Here is a 25,433-nt window from a genome sequence, read left to right as displayed (position 1 = left end):
CTGTGTCCAGAATGCCCACAGCCTAATATTTAAAGAGTCTACTTCCTGATTCAAAAATAATAGTTGCATTTCCAGGGTGATAATTTAGTCAGAAAGGCAGTATTTCACTTATACATTCAGCAAATAACTACACAGATACAGGGCTGTACAAGGCCCTGTGTGATTATGCATACTAATATTCCCCTTTCCTTAGAGACATGTACAATCTGATATGATAGTCAAGGTTTTCCTCACCATAAGCCGTCCTCCATAGAAGAACCCAGATATTACTCATCCTTCAGGGGCTTTACAGTCTCTCTCATTCAATACCTCCCTGAAGTGGAGCTGAAGAGATGGATTGCACCACTTCTGTCCCTCTCCCCTTTCTTCTCTCTCCTTCGGCATTTGTCCACCTCTTTGGCTGCTTATTTCCACCTCTTTCCCTTGCTCCTCTCATCCTGGTCATGCCTATGAAATACAGGCCTTGATATTTTTTCTTTCTTCCCAGAAATCACATCATTCTCAAGGCTTTATCATCTCTTTGTGGAAAATTCCCAAATTTAAGGACTTCAAATTTATGTGATATCCAACACTGACGTGCACATCCCTTAAATTCCTTAATTCCAACCTGACCAACACGGAATGCCTGATCTCCCCACTAAAGCCAATTCTTCTGCCCTACTTCTTATTTCAGTCAATGGTCCCAGCAGGTTCACCATGACCCAGGCTGTCTTAAAGACTTCTTTGACCCCTCTTTTTCCTCAGCACCCCACCAACCCACCCACCTGGTGTGTTCCCAAGTCACATGGATTCAGAGCCCTTCTTCCCACCACCATTGCCACCAGTCCTAATCTAGACACTTATTTCTCCCCACTGAACATTTCAGAATTTTTCTAGGTGGGCTCTACCTCCTCTCTAATCCATCTTAAGTGACGATAGCATCATATTAATTTTTTTAGAGAGGATATATGTACTCTGGAACCAGAGGGCTTGGTTTTAAATTCCAGGTCTGCTACTTCTTACTTCTGTGACCTTGGGCAAGTTACCTAACCTCTCTGTACCTTACTCTCATCGTTTGCACACTAAGGATGGTAATAGTAGCTGCCTCAAAACTGTTGTGAACATAAAATAAATTAATAGTTATGGGGCACCTAGAACAGCATCTGGCATGCATTTAAATGCTCAATAAATGTTTGCCATTATTTGCAGTTAGCATAGGTCCAGTCATACCCTGGACTGCCCCCAGATCCTCAAGAGAGTCCCATGGCATACCATGCTGCATTCAATCTGCCCAGCTGACCTTTCAGCTTCCTATCACACAGCCCCACTTGAACCTGTACACACACCAGGCAAATCAGAGGTCTTACTATTCCCTGAACACACGCCAGAGCCTCCCTCCTCATCCTCACTGTTCCCACTTCTGGGATCTCTCATCTCATATCTCTGTCCATCCTTCAAGCCAGTCTTAACTCCTTCATGAAGCCTTTTCTGAACCCCTCAACCAGAAGTGCTCCCCAATGCCCATGAATTCCCCCCAGCACAGGGGTTATGTTACTCTATGGCAGTCATCTTTTCTCTCCGTCTCACTGCAGTCCTGTCTTTCTCCCTGCAGGTTTGGAGCTCCTTGAAGGTAACATATGCATCCATCATCCGTGTATTCACTACATCCTCTAGCCCTGTGAAATATGTTGAGGTGACAAAAAAATGGAGGTGTGGGTGATCAGAACCATAGCCACTACTGTGGCATAGTAGTTAGGCACCTCAAATAAAAAGAAATACACACTCTGCCCAGACTGGAGTCCTCATCATAGTTTTGAATGACATCAAAACTCACAATATAAATTGGATGGTCTCTCCAGCAAGTCTTTCTTTACAGGACACCAGAAATACAGTAGAATCAATATAAGAAGAATGTGGTTTGTAGCCCTATCCTAAAATACTAACATTAAAATCACACAAAAAATTTTCCTCATATATTAATAGTAGAATCAAAAAACCACTGACTACTGACTGTGTTTAGTTGACTAAATGTAATTTTCTGCTAGATCTACCATCTAGCAATCCCAAGAGAAGCAACTTAGACCTCAAGGCCTGGAGCTTGTTCAGTGACATATTAACTTCTGGCACATCACTGAAGAATTAAACATAATGGCATATACACAGTCTGTACCCTCGGACTCATGAGAGGTCCCCAAACCCTACACCCAGAAAAAGAGGGCGACAACAATGCACATTCCCAACAATAGAATGAACACTCCATAAACACTGCTGGCAGTGACATCATCCAGGTACCAGAGGTCAGAGAGCAGGCAGTGCAGTAGTCCATGCTATCTAGGAGCAGAGCTGTAATCTGACACCAGGGATTTAGACCTCTTTGCCCAGCAACTCTGGGCATTCATGAGCCGCAGCAAAGGGCTCTTTCATTCCCACTTTCACTTCAGCCATTCAAGGAGCATCCTGCTCCCAGCACCACTGAGAGAAATGTCCCGAAGACATCAGTTTCAAGAATCCCTATGATTAAGTGAAATTAAAGAATGTTTTCCCTCAAATAAAAGATATGCTCTTGAAGTCTGAGAATACTCTCACTCTTCCAATACCTGGTGGTACCCACAAATCCTTTGGCAGAACTGCCAAAATTCCTCTTAACATGACAAGTCCTAGGAAGCTTACTAAGTAACTATGGTTCATTGAACTATGTTCATTTAATTGCACGTTTGGTTAAGAAAACAAGGAAGTAAAATTAAATGTTTGTTAGAATATGCTGGACAACTCTGAAACACTAGCTCTTTTAATAAAAGGACATAATTATGTCAACTCAGCCTTCTTATTCCTTATTATATGTTGCTTTTATTAAGTAGAGATTTATCTCTCTTTAAGTTTTTACTATACTATACGATATCTTTTTCCTGTAGATCAATGGTCTTTCACAGAAAACAGTTCCCTACTTGTATCTTACACTCTCAAATCCTAATCCCACAGAGGCAGAGTAAACAAAGAATGTAAATTAGCACTCCTATACCACTTCCTCAAAGGCAAAAATAATAATACTGTGAAGCTTGGGGCACCCAAATAAAATAACTCAATAATTTACCACACAGATAAACTCAATACACACACTGCCCTGTACTCTGTAGGTGCTCCAATAAATACTCCATGAACTGATTCACAGGCCTGCTACAGAATCTGGCAAGGACAGAGGGTGCGTCTCCCTGGTCCTGCTCTGGGGAGTGTTAGGAATCTACGGTTGCAGTTTATTGTGGTGGTAGGAAGAACAAATATAGATAGAGGTCTAAAAGAAATGAGGTGACGATAGGTTCAAATTATGTTAACTTTCCCTGCACCTCTCCCCAAGCATCTGAGCCTAAAGAAATTGGATTTGTTGCTTGCACCACGGGGGGAAGGTGAATAAAACTGCCATCAAGGTGCACTGCATTTCCTCACCAAAGAGCCAACAAACTAAATGGTTGAGAAAAAAAAGAAAAAAAGAAAGAAAGAAAGAAACTTACTTTTCATAGACCAGCTCCTCATCGATGGAGAAATAGTGGGTATTTACTGTGCTTTTTGGTCTATTCCTTAAAGTAGCAAAATATAACCGATCTGAAAGACAAGTTTAAAAGACAGGAGAAAACATATGAGAAGTAGGGAAGCTGGGGGCAGGGGGGGTTGCTAATGCAACAAGATCAAAATAACAACCGCCACCCATTATTTAAAGACCCCATTAACACATGGAATTCTTGCAGAGCCCTGATCTCTCCCACAAAGCGACAGAGATCCAAGAGCATACCAGTTAGAGAAGCGAGAAGAGGGCCCGACTGAGAACTCAGCGGTGGGCAGAGCTCCCATATCCCCCTTGTTCAGGCCAGCGGGAGCAGGTAGAAGCTGAGGGTACCCGTAGCACTGGAGATGCAAGTTTGGTTCAGAAATGTCCAGACCTCAGCAGCTGCGGAAGGGGAAGGGAGAGGCCAGAGGCGAGCCTCTCCCCTGCAGCTCCGGAGACTTCAAGAAGAGGAAGGGAGGAGAGACGGGGTTTGTGTCTGGAGATGTCCCGAAAACCGAGTCCAGCAGTAGAAGGATAAAGGCAACCGAAAGGATCCGCACGAGCCGCTGCATGCAGGAGCCCGGGAGAGGCCAGCGCCGTCCCATTATCGGGCGGGGAGGCCTTCCGAGCGTGCTGCAGAGGGAACGAGGGACGCAAGAAAGACAGAGAAGCCGGAAGCAGGGGGTCCTCGGGGAGAGGATAGCACCGAGAGGGGACGAGAGCCCGCGCAGCGACCGCAATACGCTGGGGGCCCAGGAAGAAGCCGGAGACAGTGGTTGGGACGTTGGGGCGAGAAGTGAAAAGAGTTGGGGGCGACGGAGGGTTGGAGGATGCGGGGCGGCTGCTCCTCACCTTTCATGAACTCGCAAGCCCCGATTAGTTCCCCTGACTCCGCTGCCATCTTAAGCGAGATACGCACGGGGGAGGGCTGGGTCCTGGCCAGCTGAGGTCACCCGCCCCCGGGGGCTTCCCCACTGCCCAGGAGCCGGGAAGCTTGCTGTCCCGAACACCAAGCCCGCCCGAGAGAGGCAGCAGGCGCCGAGGGCGGAGGCGGCTGGGGGGTCAGCGCGCAGGGCGCCCCGGGGACATTCCGTGGGGAACCCGAGCACCCTCCGAGCGGGGCGCACACGCCCCGGTCTGTGGCCACTCCGCTTCGGACCCGGCTGCTGCCGCTGCTCCGCCGCCGCCGCCGCCGCCGCCGCCGCGCCTGGGAAACGCAGACCAGCTCTCACGGCCGGGCAAAGTCTTCCCCCGGCTCCCAAAGGGATCATGGAGGAGGAGACTTCTGGCCCCGCTCGCGCCCGTGGCTACTCGTGCGGCAGCGGGCAGGACTCTGGTGCCCGCCGGCTGGCAGCAGCTGCTCCGGCTCCTCCTTCGCCACCTTCTTTCAGCAGCAACTCTTCCTCCTCCTCCTGCCCCTGGGTCCGCCCCCAGACCTTCTTCCCCGCCCTCCTTCAGCCCCCTCCACTTTCACGGCTCCGCGGCCATCCCTTAAAGGGACAGCGCCGCTCCTTTCTCCGCGCCCGCACCGCGCCCCAGTTACCAAGCGCCCCGCGGATCACTAAGAGCCGGTTGCTAAGGCTTTGTTGTCGTCCACCAATTGCTGTACAGGAAACGCGGTCCCGGGCCCTGAGGAGCCGGGCGGGGCCTCCAGACCAGAAAGTTATGAATGAAACGGTGGAGTTGGGAGTGGTCCCGGAGGGCACTGAAGCGGCTTCGCAGGCAAGAATGAGCCCGCGCCCCTCCGTTTTCTGCACGCACTTAGTCTTCTTCCTATTCCAGATTTTTCGTCTGTCTCTCTCATTCTCTACCTCTCTCTCCCCACTCACCCTTGTTCTTCTAAACTCTTGCATGCGCGCGTGGACACACACACACACACACACACACACTCTTAAAGCTCTCAGAACTCCGTGCCCCACCTTACCTATAGCTAATCTTTCAACCAACCCCCATCCTCACCACTGACAGACCTCTATCTTTACTAAAAAAAAGAAGCCCTACCTCCTAGCTCAGAAGAACACCTACTGGTTTCCTCTACACATATTGGACTCTGAATTAACTTGTGCTTTGTTCTCACTGGGTAAAAGGTTCCCAGCCGGTTCCCCACGTCCTCTAATTTGGGTCGCCGCTGTGGGCGCAAAATCATCACAAATACCTAACCTTTATGTGGCTCTGGTCCTGGAGGGGGGCGGGGCGGAGGAGCGAGGCCAGCCGGGGGGCAGGGGAGGGAATAGGGGAGAGGGAAGAGGGCCACTTGTCCACGGGGAAAATTATCACAAAAGAATATCTTTACACAGTCTTAGCTGAAGCGCTGCAGAGAGTGGTTCATCTCAAAGAAGCCCTTGACTTGTTTCCGTGAGGCTTCTCGTACAGCTCGAACAACTTTAAAGCAGGGTGTCCTACCGGTGTGCCTAATTAGGGAGCAGTCCCTTCCATATGAAAATGGCGCTACAGACCCATCACCGGAAGAGCATGCGCTCTGAGTGGTTTCTCCAGAAACAGACAGGGATTTGTGCCAGCCTTCGGTTTCGCAGTCGTTTGTTGACCTCTTGGAGAAAGGGGGCGCGCAAGAGAAAGAGTCCACTGACTTTGAAGGACCGCTCTGAGGTCAGCAAGTAAAGCTCAATCTCTTGGTCTCAACCCGTTAGCTTTGCTGGCTCTCCAAAAAGCTAAAGAGCCCACAGAAAAATGATAAACGAATATTACTTAGATATTCAGAAAAAATATTCTGAACATATCAGTAATTCTAATAGAACATGCCCTTGCAAGACAGTTAAAAGAAAACCTATCCTAACAACCAAATCTTTAAACTCTAAGGTAAGAACCATATAAATTTAAAGCTGGAAGAATCACTAAAGACGACCTCCTACCATCCCCTAATCTTCCCACGAGGAAAGACTATCTCAAAAGAGTTTTTAAAACCGTAAAAGTCCTGAAAATATGAGTTGTCATGAGTGTTCCACTCTGCTGAGATGCAGTCCATGTTTTCCAGGCCCCTGGCCATGGCTATGGAATTCTAAAGAATGAAGTATCTCTAAATGTATTGTCCACACTCAACAATTCTTCGAATTTTTTCTGATATTTACTCCCACAAATCGTGTGTCAACAATCATGTTAGCCAATTCATATTATTTTGTTGAAAAGTTCCAACTGAGACTTTATATGTGACAGTTATGGAAAAGCAAAGTGTATGAATGTCTCAGTAAACTTACCCACTTTGTTTAAAAAAGCTAATTCAATGATGGCAATCTATTTCCAAATTTTATGATGTGAAATTCGTGTAGAACCGAAATTCTCTTAACAAATTTCCTAACAACTTTTCATCCAAGTGTTGTATTAGAAAAACTGCTTTAGAAAAAGAAGCCCAGGTTCTCATTCAACGCATAAACTTTTAATTTTACTAAGTAAATAGACTAATGAAAAGAACTCTAAATCTATACGTTCAGAGAAGTCAGATTGAATTAAACACCTCTTGTTATTTTCTGAAATGAATTTACAAAAACATTTTCTTTCATATAATTCTCCTGCTTAGAAATTTTGGTCATGAGGAATGAATTATGACCTGAACAAACAGAAGTCCTTAAAATTAAGAACTCAAAATGAAAAAGTTTATTTTTCCTTAGCATATTTACAGTATGAGTATTACAATGAAATTTTTGAAGTTGTTAAGACTTTATAATGTTTTTTTGAAGCTCAATGAAAGGAAAATAAGTGATTGTCAGTATAATCAAATCTCTCTAAACCAAAATCTGCACAACCTAAATGGTATTAAAAAAATCCTACAAGAAAAATTATGAACAAGATAGTGCGCATACAGCACACATACATGTCAAGGTTCTAATGAGATCATAAAATACTATATTGTCTCAATTATCATGAGGTCAGAGTTCTTATTGGTTGTAGTTTCATAATAAAGGCATGACTTCACAGTCTATGGAAGAAGATATGGAAAAAACTTTCCAATCACTCAGAATAAATTTTAGGAACTGACTTTTATCTTAAACAACAATAAAGAATGGTGTTGCACACATAAAGAAAATACTAGGAGAATAAAGATTTCACTCAACTGCAGAAAGGGAAGGTAATGTTATACAGAGAAATTTAGTTAAGTATAGGGCTTCCCTGGTGGCGCAGGGGTTAAGAATTCGCCTGCCAACGCAGGGGACACGGGTTGGAGCCCTGGTCCGGGAAGATCCCACATGCCGCGGAGCAACTAAACCCGTGAGCCACAACTACTGAGCCTGTGCTCTAGAGCCTGCTGAGCCACAACTACTGAAGCCTCCTCCCCTAGAGCCCGTGCTCCGCAGCAAGAGAAAATACCGCAATGAGAATCCTGCACACCGCAAGGAAGAGTAACCCCCGCTCACCGCAACTAGAGAAAGCCCGTGCGCAGCAACGAAGACCCAACGGAGCCTAAATTAAATACATTTTTTTAAAAAAAAAGAAATTTAGTAAGTATAGAAGTGTCTCAAGTTTGAAAATGACAACATTTATTCTAACTCTGCAAACGTAGCTTGAATCCTGCCTCCAGTGCCCTGAGGGTCGTCTGCAGCCTATGCTCATGCACCTGGAGAGCTAGAAAACTCACTGCTAGAGGCAGCTCTAAAATATGTTGTCACCCTCTGGTTCTAATTCTGCTCCTTAAGGCTGTGCTGAACTCCCTTAGTTACTCTTGCATGTGACAACTCTTCAAAAATACAAAGGCAGCTCCCTTGGGCCACTTCTTCCCCCTTGGTATTTCCCAGATTAAAATCTCCATTTTCTTCAACCTTTTCTTAAATTACATGGCTTCAAGCCCTGCTGTCCAGTCACTCTCTTTTCCAATTTGTCTGCATCCCTCATAAACTGTGTCCCAGAACTGAATGCAGGCCTGTGGTGACCTGGTGTGACTAGTTCTGAGATCAGAAAAAAAAAGCACTGATGAAAATTCAGATGGGAACAAAAGCACTGAAAAACATAAAAGAACTAAGTTTTATTATTTAGTTGCAAAAAAAGAAATATTCTCTCGTTGGAAGAGGGGGGAAAAAGTTGCTCAGGATAGTCAAAGGCCTGACAGCTGTGATATTTACATATTCTATTCTTTTAAAATTATTTTCATTTCTCAGAATATCTGATTTTAACATGCGCTTTTAGTTGTTTGTTCAGTCATGATTATGTTATCTAAGCAAATAAAAGGGAATATATAATACATACTTTGAATTCTGTCTAAAAATCAATTTTCAGTTTAACTATGAACCAAGGGGCTGTAGAAACCTACACTGCTGAGTAATTTGAAATTCAAAGTAATTTGAATTGTTTAAATATTTTGATAAATTGCTTATATAATGCCAAAAATAATTTAAAGCAGCTTTTAGTAAAATATATATGCCAATAAAGTCATTACAAGCCTGTCCCAATCTGATGAGAATGTATACAAAAGTGAATAATGGCAGAAAACAATTGAGGTTTATTATTACAGAATATTAGTATATGTTATATATTTTATATTATTATATATTATATTGTATATTATTATATTATTATTATAGAGTATTATTATTATGGAGTATTATAATAGTATTTTTTAAATGATCATTCTTTAGTTTTCTTTTACAATTAAAGATACAGGGCTTCCCTGGTGGAGCAGTGGTTGGGGGTCCGCCTGCCGATGCAGGGGGCGCGGGTTCGTGCCCCGGTCCGGGAGGATCCCGCGTGCCGGGGAGCGGCTGGGCCCATGGGCCATGGCCGCTGGGCCTGCGCGTCCGGAGCCTGTGCTCTGCCACGGGAGAGGCTGCAGCAGTGAGAGGCCCGTGTACCACAAAAAAAAAAAAAAAAATTCAAATCCAGAATGAGAATTCTGCCCTTGCTTTTCAGCTCGTCTACTCTGCACTCATCCTGTTTGTAAAAACAACCTTCCCAGGACATTATTGTTCTCCCCTGTTCCTGTCAGTATCTGATTCAGGAAGCTTCCTTGAAAAATAGGGAAGAATGGGGTTTTCTACTTTATTATCATCACTGCCAAATATGTTATACATGGATTGTTGAAAATCTGAGTGCAATAAAAGGAATAGTAACCCCCTCCAGCAAAAAAAAGTCATTACAGTACAAAAAGAATACCAAAAATTTGTATACAACATGACTGCCCACAGATGCTAAGATCTTGGCCTGACCCAGCCATATTCTGCATCACACTAATTCTGTTTAAGGATTTCAAGCCAGAATCAAAGACAGTAAAAACCAGAAGGGACCTGGAAGATCAGCTAGGTCCAGTTTTCACAAAGACTCCATGGAGTCTAAGGTAGCAAGAGACCCCACGTGGGGTTGGGGGTGGAGAGGGAAAGATGAGCAGGCAGGGCTTTTACAAAATATTTCATTTGTAAAAGAGTATGTGTCAAAACAGAGGAAAGAAAAGAGAAGAAACTGAGGTCCACAGTTGGTAATCAATTTTCCAAAGTTATGTAGCTTATTGGTGGTAGACTCAAGACCAGTATTCATTATTTTCTCTAATACCAGCAATCTTTTCTCAGTTTTCCTCTAACTTAGCTTATCTAACATTGTTTAGTTCATAGGTTCTGAAACTTTTGAGATGATAAAGTATCAAGCAATATAATGTATATTAATAATTTTTTCTTCAAAATCTTAGAGAAAATGATTTAAACTCAGAATGAAAAAATAAAAGATGCTTCATTATCTGCCACTGCTATTATTGTCATGTGGCTTCTATAAAAATCTGAATTATTTTTCCCCTCCTGTGATTTATTAATAGTATACCAGAGTTCTACAGAACATAGCTTAAGAAATACTGTTTTAGTGAACATTAAATAAAATAATTTGATAACCATCTCATCCTTGACTAGTGCAGCCAGGAAAGAATGATGTAGTTTTAGAAAGTAAAAGAAAGTTCCATGGGCAGGTCAGTATACATACGATTGCTCAATTTATTAACCACTTTGCTACATTTTTCAAATAGGCTAAAATGCGGTTTTTAAATTTACATAGTTTATCCATCTGCATTTGTCTGTCATTTCTATACTCTTTTCGGAGAAGAAATGAAGAAGTGAACATTTTTTTCTCCAAAAATATATAAAATAATATTCCTCACACCACTCCCTGCCCTCATCACCACTGCTTCAACTTACCACCACCCCTTTACCATCGTCCTGTTAAGAAATATCATTAGTGAGCTCACGTTTTAATCTTGTTTCCATGTTCACTCCCACATGCACATTTAATACATGCCCCTACTATACTCTGTATATGTTTCTATCAGGAAAATAATAGTTAAGTTTTATCGAAAACCAAGCAGAGCAATTTATATCTCAGGTCTCACATCAGTTGCCTATGAGGTATGTACTATGATTACTCCCATTTTACAGTTGAGGAAACTGCCACAAAACAGATGCTCATGGAATATTTGGAGAATAAGTAAATAAATGAGTAATTAAAATGTTGGGAGTTGATCTCTACTACCAGGCTCTATTCACATTGTCATTTCTTACCTATCTTTCCTGCAGTTAATCTTATAATTGTATTTTTGTCCATAATTGTGAAAATAAAAATGAATTTCATAGTAAAAAAAAAAAGTTGGGAGGTGAACTTATGTGAATCGCTTGGATATGTAAATTAGTTATATCTGTAGCCTAGAGTAGTGGAAAAAATACTGGATTTATAATCAGAAGCCTGGGTTTCAGGCACTGCTCTGTCACCAACTGTATGCATTATCTTAGACTATTTCCTCTGGTGTTAAATGGGAATTATAATAATTTCTAACTCACAGGAATAAGAGTAGAATTAAATAAGACTACCATGCTGTGATGCCATTGTATACAAATATTTGTTATTAGTGTTAAAGCCGATATTAAATACTAAATTATTTCCAAAATATGATGATCAGAAGCCTCAAATTATATCAATTTGGATCTAGGTATCGTTACTTAATTTACTCCTAGATTAAAAACACAAGCAAAGTATTTACAATAGCCAGGACATGGAAGCAACCTAAGTGTCCATTGGCAGATGAATGGATAAAGAAGATGTGGCACATATATACAATGGAATATTACTCAGCCATAAAAAGAAACGAAATTGAGTTATTTGTAGTGAGGTGGATGGACTTAGAGACTGTCATACAGAGTGAAGTAAGTCAGAAAGAGAAAGACAAATACCGTATGCTAACACATATATATGGAATCTAAAAACAACAACAAAAAATGGTTCTGAAGAACCTAGGGGCAGGACAGGAATAAAGACATAGACATAGAGAATGGACTGGAGGACATGGGGAGGGGGAAGGGTAAGTTGGGACGAAGTGAGAGAGTGGCATGGACATATATACACTACCAAATGTAAAACAGATAGCTAGTGGGAAGCAGCCGCATAGCACAGGGAGATCAGCTCAGTGCTTTGTGACCACATAGAGGGGTGGGGTAGGGAGGGTGGGAGGGAGACGCAAGAGGGAGGAGATACGGGAAAATATGTATATGTATAGCTGATTCACTTTGTTATGCAGCAGAAACTAACACACCATCGTAAAGCAATTATACTCCAATAAAGATGTTAAAAACAAACAAAAAACACAAGCAAAATATACACTCACAGAGAAGCTCTTTTTATCAACTGAAGACAATTCCACAGGATAAAAGTTAATGTTGTCTTTCATTTCTGATTGCCTGAAGCATGGTACTGTCCCTACAATGTGACTGGGGCCAACGACCTCATTCAGCCATCCTCCGTGGATTCCTAAATTCCCCTGCTGTGGCTCACGTTCTTTCAAGCGTTCTGTTCCAGAAGCCTAGAACACATATGTTGTTCCCTCCGGTTCCCATGGTGACCCTTGGTGCCCCTTTGGAATCCCAGGTTTTCTGGTACCTACCCCTGTGCAGAAACTCCAGGAGAAAATAATTTCAACAAACTAATGGGAGATCCTTGGTTTTCATTTTTCCAATCACAAAATGCTATACAATTACTGAACAGACTCCTGGTGGTTGTTCTTGCTGCTGTTGCTGTTATTAACACCTATAGTTGTATTGGTTCCAACGGGAAAAACACAATATCTTCTGTGTACCAAGCTTTCCTGCATGAAGATTCTATGTTATTCTTCAGGTTCTATCTAAAATATAATTTGGACTTGTTAGTGTAGGATAATAACGATATGAATAATGTGCACACAAACAAAAATAATTTCTGCTTATCCTAAAATATATTATTTCTCTTCATAACTGTGTTTTATTTCCCATAATATCAAACATATATTTTCTTTTTATATTTATGCATTCATTCATTCAGCAAATATCTGCTGTTTACTATTTGTCTGGCACTGTACTAGGTGCTAGAATAACAATCAAGAACAAGGCAGATTGTTTTCTTAAGGAATTTACATTCTATAATGTGATATAGATAAGGAAGCAGTCTCCATAAGCAAGAGACATATGATAGTCTGGAATAAGTACAGAGCATTAGGAAGCTTTTGTGGAAAACATTAGCGCTGAGAAGTGAGGAAAGCATTCCCTGCAGAATCCTAGACTTGAGTTTGAACAGGCATTAGCCAGGTGGAGGTAGCCAGATTGAGAAGGGAGCAAAGTAGCAGGGGAGGTGGGAAGGAGGAAGACGCAAGGAGAGAGTCCCAGGCTGAGAAAACACGATGTACACTGGCTGGGAAACAATCATGAGAAAGGCTAATTCAGGGATCTGAAATAGTTCCATTTGGCTCCAGCACAGAGTGTGAAGTGGGAGGAGAGGGGAAAGGATCTTGGTAAGAAAGGTTAAAAATGTGGACATTATCCAGAGGGCAATAGGTCACCAAAATGAAATATATTAAATAGAAAAAGCCTAGTCAGGTAGGGATTTAAAAATTGCTGGAAATAGTCTACAAAGGAGTTACGCTAATTGTAAATAGATTGGAGCTTACCCCCTTAATCCCTAAAGAAGCAGAATTATAATAAGAATATAGACTAAGCTCCACTTAATAGGCTCTTTCATTCTCTCCTTTTCCTCTCACTATTAAAAAGACAAAGTCAGGCTTCCCTGGTGGCTCAGTGGTTGAGAGTCCACCTGCCAATGCAGGGGACACGGGTTCATGCCCCGGTCCAGGAAGATTCCACATGCCGCGGAGCGGCTGGGCCCGTGAGCCATGGCCACTGAGCCTGCGCGTCCGGAGCCTGTGCTCCGCAACGGGAGAGGCCACAACAGTGAGAGGCCCACGTACCGCAAAAAAAAAAAAAAAAAAACACTCCAGAAAATAGGCATAGAGGCAAATTACCTCAACATAATAAAGGCCATATATGACAAACACACAGCCAACATCGTTCTCAATGGTGAAAAACTGAAAGCATTTCCTGTAAGATCAGGAATAAAACAAGGTTGTCCACTCTCACCACTATTATTCAACATAGTTTTGGAAGTTTTAGCCACAGCAATCAGAGAAGAAAAAGAAACAAAAGGAATCCAAATCGGAAAAGAAGAAGTAAAGCCATTACTCTTTGCAGAAGACATGATACTATACATAGAGAATCCTAAAGATGCTACCAGAAAACTACTAGAGCTAATCAATGAATTTGGTAAAGTAGCAGGATACAAAATTAATGCACAGAAATCTCTTGCATTCCTATACACTAATGATGAAAAATCTGAAAGAGAAATTAAGGAAACACTCCCATTTACCATTCCAACAAAAAGGATAAAATACCTAGAAATAAACCTACCTAAGGAGACAAACGACCTGTATACAGAAAACTTTAAGACACTGATGAAAGAAATGAAGGATGATACAAACAGGTGGAGAGATATACCATGTGCTTGGATTAGAAGAATCAACATTGTGAAAATGACTCTACTACCCAAAGCAATCTACAGGTTCAATGCAATCCCTATCAAACTACCAATGGCATTTTTCACAGAACAAGAACAAAAATTTTCACAGTCTGTATGGAAACACAAAAGACCCCAAATAACCAAAGCAATCTTAAGAAAGAAAAACGGAGCTGGAGGAATCAGGCTCTCAGACTTCAGACTATACTACAAAGCTACAGTAATCAAGACAGTATGGTACTGGCACAAAAAGAGACATATAGATCAATGGAACAGGATAGAAATCGCAGAGATAAACCTGTGCACCTATGGTCAACTTATTTTTGATAAAGGAGGCAAGAATATACAATGGAGAAAAGAAAGTCTCTTCAATAAGTGATGCTGAGAAAACTGGACAGCTACATGTAAAAGAATGAAATTAGAACACTCCCTAACACCATACACAAAAATAAACTCAAAATGGATTAGAGACCATAATGTAAGACTGGACACTATAAAACTCTTATAGGGAAACATAGAATACTCCATGACATAAATCACAGTAAGATCCTTTTTGACCCACCTCTTAGAGAAATGGAAATAAAAACAAAAATAAACAAATGGGACCTAATGAAACTTAAAAGCTTTTGCACAGCAAAGGGGAACATAAACAAGACGAAAAGACAACCCTCAGAATGGGAGAAAATATTTGCAAATGAAGCAACTGACAAAGGATTAATCTCCAAAATATACAAGCAGCTCAATATCAAAAAAAAAAAAAAAACCCAATCCAAAAATGGGCAGAAGACCTAAATAGACATCTCTCCAAAGAAGATATACAGATTGACAACAAATACATGAAAAGATGCTCAACATCACTAATCATTTGAGAAATGCAAATCAAACTACAATGAGGTATCACGTCACACCAGTCAGAATGGGCATCATCAGAAAATCTACAAGCAACAAGTAGTGGAGAGGGTGTGGAGAAAAGGGAACCCTCTTGCACTGTTAGTGGGAATGTAAATTGATACAGCCACTATGGAGAACAGTATGGAGGTTCCTTAAAAGACTAAAAATAGCAATCCCACTACTGGGCATAAGCCCAGAGAAAAACATAATTCAGAAAGACACATGCACCCCAATGTTCATTGCAGCACTATTTACAATAGCCAGGTCATGGAAGCAACCTAAATGCCCATCAACAGACGAATGGATAAAGAAGATGTGGTATACATATACAATGGAATATTACTCAGCCATAAAAAGGAACAAAATTGGGTCTTTTGTAGAGACGTGGATGGACCTAGAGACTGTCATACAGAGTGAAGTAAGTCAGAAAGAGAAAAACAAGTATTGTATATTAACGCATACCTGTGGAATCTAGAAAAATGGTACAGATGAACTGGTTTACAAGGCAGAAATAGAGACTCAGATTTGGAGAACAAACGTATGGACACCAAGGGGGGAAAGCAGTGGCAGGGGTGGTGGTGGCGGGATGAACTGGGAGATTGGCATTGACATGTATACACTAATATGTATAAAATAGATAACTAATAAGAGCCTGATGTATAAAAAGTAAGTTAATTAAATTAAATTTTTTAACAAAGATGAAATCAGTTTGTTTCCTTAGAATAGTGCACAGCACACAGTAAACATTCATACACATATTTTTCAAACAAAAATGCTCTCCAAGAAAGAGTATATGAAATCAACTATACCCCAATATAAAATAAAACTTAAATTTAAAAAGAAAGAAAGAGTGTATGGAACAAAAGTTGAAGAAAACCAGAATTAGTCATGAGGAATATTAACACTTTAAGGTGTGGGTAAAGAAATAGGTACTCTTGAAAGAAAATGAGAAAAAACTTCAATAGTTTTTTTTTCCTCCAAAGACATCAAAACTGAGACATTGAGACATAGAGGTAATAAGAGAATTGGGGCTTAACTCCTCCTGCCAGATTCTCTACAACTTTAACAGGCAGGCTCTCAGATGGTTTTAGAAGTATAACGTTTACAGGTTCCACAAGAGAGAAGGAAAGTCTTTAGCTACATTGAACGGGAAGTGTCTAGTATCCTTTTTCCAGTTATAAAGAAGCTTCACATTTTAAAAGCTTTTGAGTGTGCTGTATTAGGAAAAAGCACAGGCTCTCAAGAGGAATAAAGCTACTCTGACCATAAAATAATGTCTTTCACAGATTCTAGGTTGAATAATTAACATTCATAAAGTGTTCCAAAAGGAAAATCACTTAAGAGCACTGAGTATTATTGTCTAATTAATAGTTTCCTAGACTTTACGTGATTAGATACCACAGATACAAAATTAATTCACCTGGCATGAAATCAGACTTTTACTCTCATCCCCATATCCAGCAATGCTCATAGTGTGGTGATGCCTTTAAAATGCAGGAAATGTACCTTTTAAAAATGGTTTTTGATAGTTCTGTACTATTTCTACTCACAGTACTTCTGACACCAAATATGTGGGGTTTTTTCACACCAAGCAGTTCTCCAATTCTCTGTGGACGTTAACTAGGTGTTCTACAATTCAATTCAATTCTGACACTGTCTACCTAGAGATAGCACAAACCCCATAGCTTTGTCCCACAAGACTGCCCCTACATCAGATGCCTGTCACAAGTCCCAGGTTGCCACCTGTATTTCTGACCAACCAGCTACAAATCAGGGATTCCCATGACTCCCTCCTCAGGTTCAATAATTTGCTAGAATAGCTCACAAGACTAAGGAAAATATTTTATTTACTAACACAAGTTTATTACAAAGGATACAAATCAGGAAAAGCCAAATGGAAGAGATGCCTAAGGCAACGTCTGGGGGAGAGAGGGGCTCAGAGCGTCCACGTCCTTCCTCTCTGGGCATGTCACCCTCCCAGCACCTTGATGTGTTCACCAACTCTGAAGCTCTCCAAATCCTTTCTTTTAATCGTTGGCCATTAGGGAACTCAGTCTCAAGCCTCTCTCCCCTTCTCGGCTGTCTGGGAGTGAGGCTGAAAGTTCCAACCTTCTAATTACAAGGTTCGTTCCTCTGGTAACCAACACCTATGCCCTCCAGGAGGTAACTGTGGGCCCACCAGGCGTCACCTCATTAGCATAAACTCAGGTAAGATTTGTTGCAAATAACAGAAGATGCTCCTCTCTCCCCTTACACTCAGGAAATTCCAAGGGTTTTAGAAGCTCTGTGTCAGGAACAGAAAAAGACCAAATATAGATTTCTTATCACAGGTGGAAAAAGAAAAGCCTAGGGATTATTTGGGAAAGGAGGCTTTCCCAATCTTTCCATTTTCTAATGCCTGGGTACACTGCCCAAAACTACTTGTTAAGAAGGGGCTTTTAATTGCAAATATGTGAACTATAAGCCAAAAATCAGTATTTATTAACATGAGGCCATTTGACCTTTATTTAGATTATATCTGTATATGCAGTGTCTTAGTTTATGTTTCCCAAGAAGTAGATTCTGAAACAAGGGTTCAAACACAAGTAATTTATTTGGGAGGTGCAAGGAACTTCACCTGGGGAGTGAGGAAGTGGGCAGGGAAGGGAAGTCAACCAATAGAGGGTATGTTTTCAAGGCCATCTACCACTCAGTGTACTGGATAAGGGTGTAAAACCACCCGTCCCAGAGTACCCCCAACTCACCCAAAGGGCAAAGGACCTCTGATGTTTGTCTACCACCCCTCACCATCCATTGATTGAGGGCTACTCCTGGGGGTGTTAATTCTCTGACACTTCCCTTTGGTGCATGCATGTTTCAGAGAGACTCCTTAAGCACAAAGATGCAGAGGTTGGCAGATGGAAGTCTTAGAAGCCAGTGGAGGTGACAGTCCCTAGAGTCAAAGATAACAGGTAAAAAAACTCAGAAATGACAAGTGTCTTTGGACTTGTCCATTAGAGGCTGTTTCATTGCTGCCTTTCATGACAAAACTCCTCAAAATGTTTCTTTCCTCCCTGTTGCCAATTCTGCCTCTCATTCTCTCTTGAACACACTCCAATCAGGCGTCTATCCCCACTATTCCATCAAAACTACTCTTGTCAAGGTCACCAATGACCCACACAATGCTAAATTAAACAGTTGATTCTCTGTCGTCATCTTATTTGACCTACTAGCAACACTGAACCCCATTGTTTCCCGCCTCTTCCTCCTCGAATCACTTTCCTCACTTGGCTTCCCTGACACCACAACTTCTGATTCTCCTTCTCCTTCAGTCTCACTGGCTACTTCTTTTTTGCACTCTGTTCCTCCCCGTTTTCTCAACCTCTTAAAATTGGAGTAGCCCAGGGCTCAGAGCCTATACACTTCTCTTCTCTATCTCGGCTACTCCTGTTCCAACACAGCTCATTTTTTGGCTTTAACTCTGATTGATGTTCTGACCTTCACAAGTTTACCTCCAACCCTGACGTCTCCACTGATCTCCTGACTTATACATCCAACTAGACATTTTCACTTGAATATTTAAAAGGCACCTCAAACTTAGTGTGTCCCAAACTCCTGATCTTTCTCCCAAAACTTGCCCCTCATACAAGCTCCTTCATCTCAATTAATGGCAATTCTACCTTTCCAGTGCCTCAGTCTAAAACCTTGGATTTATCCTTGACCCACCTCTCTATGTCACATACTGCACCTAATCTGTAGCAAATCTTGTCACCTCTACCTCAAATTATATTGAGAACTGGAACAGTTCTTCACTACCATACACATCCAAGCCACCATCATCTGGGAATAGCTGTAACAGTCTCCTAACTGGCTTCCCTCATCCTGCCCTTGTCAACTATGGTCTTGTCTTAACAGAGCAACCAGAAGTTTCTTTAAAATGATAAGTCAGATCATATCACTTCTTGGCTCAAAATGTCCCAAATCATTCAGAGTAAAAGCCTTTAAATGGCATGTAAGGCTCTAAGTGACAGAGCCTCCCATTATTCCTCCAGCCCCTCCTCCTATCACTCTGCCCTTTATTCCTATTCACGCCAGCCACATTGGTCCTTGTAGTTCCTTGAACATTCTAGACACACTCCCACTTCAGGGCTCTTGCCCTGCTGTTCTCTCTGCCAGGGATTCACTCACTCACCTCCTTTAGGTCTTTGCTCAAATGTCATCTTCTCATTGATTCCTTCTCTGACTACTCTTTTAAAATCTGAACTTCCCACCCCCAACCAACACTCCCTATCTCCCTTCCCTGATTGATTTTCCTCCACAGTACTTATCACTTTCTAAAATATTCGATATTTTACTTGCTTATTTTGTTCATTGTCTGTCTCCCCAACCAGATTATAAATTCCTCATGGCAAGAATTTCTGCCAGTTTGGTTCACCGAATGGTGTCCTGAGAGCCTAGTACAGAACCTGGCACACGGTGGTAACCCAGCAAATATTTTAATTGATTAACTAAATGGTGTAATTAATTAATTAAACTGATTGGTTTAATTAAGTAATTAACAGCAAATGGTGAGGACAAAAGTAAGCCTGAAAAACGGTACAGATGAACCGGTTTACAAGGCAGAAATAGAGACAGAGAAGTGGTTCGAAGAGTGACTAGAAATTGAGAAATATGAGCTCAATCATGAAAGCAACACTTTTAAGAAGCTTGGGTCAGTAGGGAAGATGGGAAATAAGACAAGGTCATGAGAGTGTTGAAAGACCAAAGGAAAGTTGCATTTTGTTTTGTTTTCTTTTGTCTTAAGGCTGGTATGTTTGAGCACACTGATAGACTGAGGGAAAGGGGCCAATGGAGTTGGAGAGGCAGAAGACAGAGGGAGAGCCTAAATGATCTGAAGGGAACAAGATTAAGAATGAGAAAGATTAGCCTTGATCATGTGAGGATCACCCCATCTTCTAAGACAGAGATCAGCAAACTTTATCTTAAAGGGCCAAATAGTAAATATTTTAGGCTTTTCGCATCACAGGGTCTCTGTTGCAGCTACTCAACTCGACCTTCAGATTGCAGAAAAAGCCATAGACAATACATAAACAAATGGGCACAGTTGTCTCCCAATAAAATTCTATTTACAAAAGCATATGGCAGACCCAGACACTGTAGTTTGCCAAACTCAACTTAGAGAGGAGAAGGTAAGAATAAGAGCAAATGTACTTACATTTATTAATTGGATTGGCAAGTGGTAAAAATGGTATACTTGTCTAATTACTGCTATTTTCTTTATGAATTACAAGTTGGGATCACCTAACAGAAGAGTGGGACTAGGTAGAGACTTTTTGGAGAGGGGTGAATATTTGAAATACTTGAAATATAGAAATGAAACAGCATGGGGGTGGGGGAGGATATTGCCCAAGTGATATTGGAAACCAGTCCATTACAGTTGTGGTCCATCAGGACCAGTCTTGGGAACAGAGAAGGTCAATTACCTGAAAGAGACAGGCTAAAGCTAGTCTTGTCTTGGCTGGCTCCCTAGCATCTACTTTTACTTTCTTCCTCCAATAAAACCCTAATTTTCCTTTGAAATATTCATCCCGCAACCACCCTCGAACACATCGTTGTGGTAGCATTAACCTCGGCCTTCGCACTTAGGTCTAGAGGTGGGCTCTAGCCAGCTTAGCCAGTCAGCATATTCTGTCCCCCATAGTGCTCACAGTGACAGAGTCGAGGATGAAAAGGGGACACAATGTGCATCAAAGAAAGGGAATGAATCCCAAACTCCTTGCCAGAGCAACTGCAAAAAAGCTGTTCCTTCCCCACAGGTGGATGGTATAGCTAGAAAAGATAATGTCTAGAGCTGTAACGACACTTTTTACCCCCAAGTGAAATCCAAGGATAAAGCCAGCCTGTGGAAGGCAGAATGGAGAGAGGAATAGAAGAGGACTTGGGACATCACTGGATCAATCATAATGGAAGAAATGAGCTGGCTTTATCCTTGGATTTCACTTGGCTATGAACTGTCTATTCTTCTTTAAATTTCCCCATATTTAAGGGGTGCCTTGCATCTATTAAATCCTTGACAAATTTGTTACATTAAAAAGGTGAAGTTGGGCTTTCCTGGTGGCGCAGTGGTTGAGAGTCCGCCTGCCAATGCAGGGGACACGGGTTCGTGCCCCGGTCCGGGAAGATCCCACATGCCGCGGTGCAGCTGGGCCCGTGAGCCAGGGTCGCTGAGCCTGCGCATCCGGAGCCTGTGCTCCGCAACGAGAGAGGCCACAACAGTGAGACGCCTGCGTACCGCAAAAAAAAAAAAAAAAAAAAAAAAAAAAGTGAAGTAGGACTTCCTTGGTGGTGCAGTGGATAAGAATCCACCTGCCAATGCAGGGGACACAGGTTCGATCCCTGGTCCGGGAAGATCCCACATGCCGCAGAGCAACTAGGCTGTGCACCACAACTAATGAGCCTGTGCTCTAGAGCCCGCAAGCCACAACTACTGAGCTCACGTGCCAGAACTACTGAAGCCCACGCGCCTAGAGCCCGTGCTCCGCAACGAGAAGACACCACAGTAAGAAGCCCGCACACCGCAACGAAGGGTAGCCCCCGCTCGCTGCAACTAAAGAAAGCCGGCATGAAGCAACAAAGACTCAATGCAGCCAAAAATCAATTAATTAATTAAACTGTAAAAAGTAAAATAAAATAAAAATTAAAAGGTGAAGTATGCCTGGGGTAAGATGAGTAATCCGATGTGACTGGAGCAAAGGGCACATGAAAGGAAGTTCTGGGATATAAAACTAGAAAAATAATGGAGACTTTCTAACACCAGCTGAGGCATAGGGAGTGTTACAGCACAAACCTGTGCCTCCTGACGCCTTGCTCTTCCATTTACAGTAAATAAGACTAATAGTGTTTTTTAAAACTATAAGTCTGTGTCAGCATTCAAAAATAGAGCACTCAGATTTTTAGCAGACAATGAAAGAAAAAAATGTTCTCATACATATTACCTTCATGAGTCTGAAACTCAGACACCACTGAGGCAAAATTGAAAATATTGACTTTGGAGTCAGACCTATGATTGAGCCTAGGCTCTGTCACTAACTGTGCTAGTTTCCAAACCTCTCAGAACTTCAGTTTTATCATCTGTAAGAGGGATGACACTGGTACCTATACATTGGGTTGTGAGGATGAATGACATAGTGTGATGTAAAGTACCTAGCCTTAGCACAGGGCCGGATAGTTGAGTGCCCAATAAACATTAGCTATTATTAGACATTACAGTGAAGTACCGGCTTATTTAACTACCACTCTATAACCATCTTTTGCAGATGAATCGGGTGAAAATTTTGCAGGTATGACAGTTGAGTCAAAAGCAGGTAAGAATCAAGAAGTATTGGAAAACATTCAAAAAGAACCTACATTTCCTATTTTCCCCTAAAGATTCACAGTCTGTGCAAAGACTGCAAAGCTTAAGTATTGGGAAACGTCCTTCTAAAGACATACAGACTTTTGGATAGAAATTATAACTAAACGTATTACATCTCTGATCAAATGACTACTACACTTGTAGTAGCTTCTTAACTAAGAGACTTATTTAAGCTTCTATTTGCCTCTTAAAGGGAAAAGAGCAGGGTGGGAAATTCTGAAGTAAGCCTGAGATCTGTAACACTAGGAAAATGTATTAAGTGTGTGCCCTTAAAAATGATGTTCATGAAATATTGTGTTACCTATCTGGAAGGTGACATCAGTTTTCCTAGAGCACTTTGCCACTTTTTAGAACTGTTGTGGAATACAGAAGCAGGAGCTGGCTGAGAAAAATAGAAACAAACTGATATCCAGTCTCCTGGAAGAGAGTTCCACTCCTTTACCCCCACTCTATTCTTTCACTTCTTATTCTATTATCTCTATGCTCTATAATCCTTCAGCTAAACCCTGAGCCCAAGAAGAGTGCCCAGTGCAGGAGAGTGTTTAATCACAGGAACCTCGGTACCGGCAGACCTGCATTCAAATCCCAGCCTAGTTGCCTTCTTAACAGCTGCCTTCTTACCAGACTTAATCCAAAATGTATTGGTTAATATAAGCTTCACTTTTCTCCTCTATAAAATGGGGATGAATAAATAAAAGGGCTGTTATGCAGATGAAGAGAATGCAGCACATTCAAGCCAGTCCGTACTGTGCTTAGCACATTGCCATCAATAAATGATAGCTGCTATTATCACTACTATATTATCGCTCAGTTTAAGATATTTAACCTTTCTATAACTTTTAAAGGACAAGAAAAAAGAAACCCACCAGGCAGTAGCCCCAGGAATTCTGAGAGGTGATTAATGAAATAGTGTCTATGAGACCTATTGAATGATATGGGGGAAAGGTAATACAACAGTCTTGATAACAAACAAGAAAAAAGGTGCTCACCCACCAAAAGTCTTCACCTGCCAACCTCCCCTCTACATGATAACAGTTCATACTACAGATATAATAAAGAAGAAAACATCCTTAACATTCAGCCCACTGGAAGCTGTTACTGGCCCTGAGTACAAAAGTGTTTTCACAGTCAGCCAAACAGATAGGAATTCTAGGGAAGTTACTCTCTCTAAAAATTCCTAGGACCTCAAAATGAAACACACATATACTGTTCTCAGAGCGTCATTTCAGAAACTTACTGGGACCGAAACCACACTCGGTTCACACTAACCTGAGATCTGTAGGGCCCATACTTCCTCTTCTTCACAAGGATATCCGCTTGGGCTATAAGGACCCCACATATTCTGAGTTACCTTTTCATTCTTCTGGGTGGCACAAGCCTGTTGTACTCAGGTGAGAAGACAGAAGAATTCTGCCCTATCACATGGGCAGACGTGGTGTTCGATTACCTTCTATCAGTTAGATTATGGGGTTAAGGAACTAGATCAAATTACAGTCCAGGAGTGTTCAGGCATTGTAATGCAAGTAAAGGTATGGATGACAGTGGACTGCTGCTTTGCCCTCGGAAAACACCAAACTGACAAAAAGTGCAGTCTGAGCTTAAGATTTTACTAAAAACTGCCCAGAAGCTCTTAGTAAAGCAGAAGTGTAAAATAATGAAAAGTAAAGCTAAAGTGTAGGATAAGGAAAGCTGACTGCATCAGAGCCTATTAGCTCCATTCTGCTATTTATAGTGCTGTGGCTCGCTCTGTATCAACACAATCATTGCTGAATTAGATATGACTAACGGGTTGATCCTGTTTAATTGGGTCAGATTAATGAGCCAGCTGCACACCCATGTGAGAGAACCATTCATCATAAACGAGATGTTGATGTTTAAAGTAATATGAGATTCTCTTCTCCCAAAATTGGTTTGAATTATACTGTTAAATTAACCTCTCTTTCCCCTCAGGCCTCCAAGAGTAGCCTATAGCCAATAAAGGACTGAGCTAGCTCAGCCTGTCATTAAAGCAACTTCTCAGGAGCTAAGTCCCAGCTGAAGGGAGGGTCTGGCCTCTGAGTTAGAGATGCTAACTGTTTGCGGTGGTGAAGAGTGAAGAGCCAGGCAACCTGGATTCAACTCCCCACTCTACCACTTGTTAGCAATGAGATCTTGGCCAAGTTTCTCAACACCCCTAAACCTGTTTCTCCATTTGTAAAACAGAGCTAATAATAATACCTACTCAATAGAGTTTTTGATGATTAAATGGGATAATCCATTTAAAGTGTTTACCATAAATGCCTGGCATATAGTAAGCCCTCAACGAATGTCAGCTACAGCTAATAATAATACATTTCAGGCTAAAGAAAGCTTTCCTGATAGTGGCTCTCTCAGAAACACACAATTGACACATACACTCGTCAAGGATTCTCAATCAGTACTGCTGGCATTTTAGACTCAATAATTCTGTTAGCGGGACTGTCCTAAGCACTGTAGGACGTTTAGCAGCATCCTTGACATCTAACCACTATGGGGCACTGCCTCAGTTGTGACATCCAATAATGTCTCTAGACATTGCTGAATGTCTCTGGGGGAGGAAAGGAAAGCAAAATCACATCAGTCTGAGAACCACTGTGGTAGAACAATTAATAGCTGCTGTTAAGGACATTACCATCTTTGTCTTATCACTCTTGCCTAAATGTCCCATCAACTACGTCTACTAGGTAACTAAATGATAAATAAATCACATACATAGAAGGCTGCCTTAAAATTACTTCCTCCTTTGCTATTAATTCAACTCTGTGAAGATGAACAGCGTGTCATTTTTACCTCAGTGTTCTCAGGACCCAGCACACAAAGGACAATGAA

The 25,433-nt window shown here is 41.7% G+C and overlaps 1 protein-coding gene across 4 annotated transcripts in view; it reads right to left on the bottom strand.

Moving 5' to 3' along the window:
• CDC14A (cell division cycle 14A) overlaps nt 1-5,885 on the bottom strand; it is a 185,339-nt gene extending 179,454 nt beyond the window's left edge. The window contains exons 1-2 of one of the 4 annotated variants that reach the window (XM_060026310.1): nt 5,811-5,885; nt 3,486-3,576 (exon numbers count right to left, since the gene is read on the bottom strand). Coding sequence is in view for 3 of the 4 variants with exons in the window: in XM_060026312.1 (XP_059882295.1) it covers nt 3,486-3,576; nt 4,370-4,418 (140 nt within the window). In the remaining variant the exon portion in view is untranslated. Of the gene's footprint in view, nt 1-3,485; nt 3,577-4,369; nt 4,918-5,810 lie in introns of those variants that run through there. The other 3 variants (XM_060026312.1, XM_060026302.1, XM_060026306.1) reach the window with 3 other exon arrangements.
• Nucleotides 5,886-25,433: the final 19,548 nt, after the last annotated feature.

This window comes from Delphinus delphis, chromosome 1 (genome assembly GCF_949987515.2).
Source record: "Delphinus delphis chromosome 1, mDelDel1.2, whole genome shotgun sequence".
NCBI lineage: Eukaryota > Metazoa > Chordata > Mammalia > Artiodactyla > Delphinidae > Delphinus > Delphinus delphis.
This window is presented reverse-complemented; position numbering and strand designations above follow the sequence as displayed.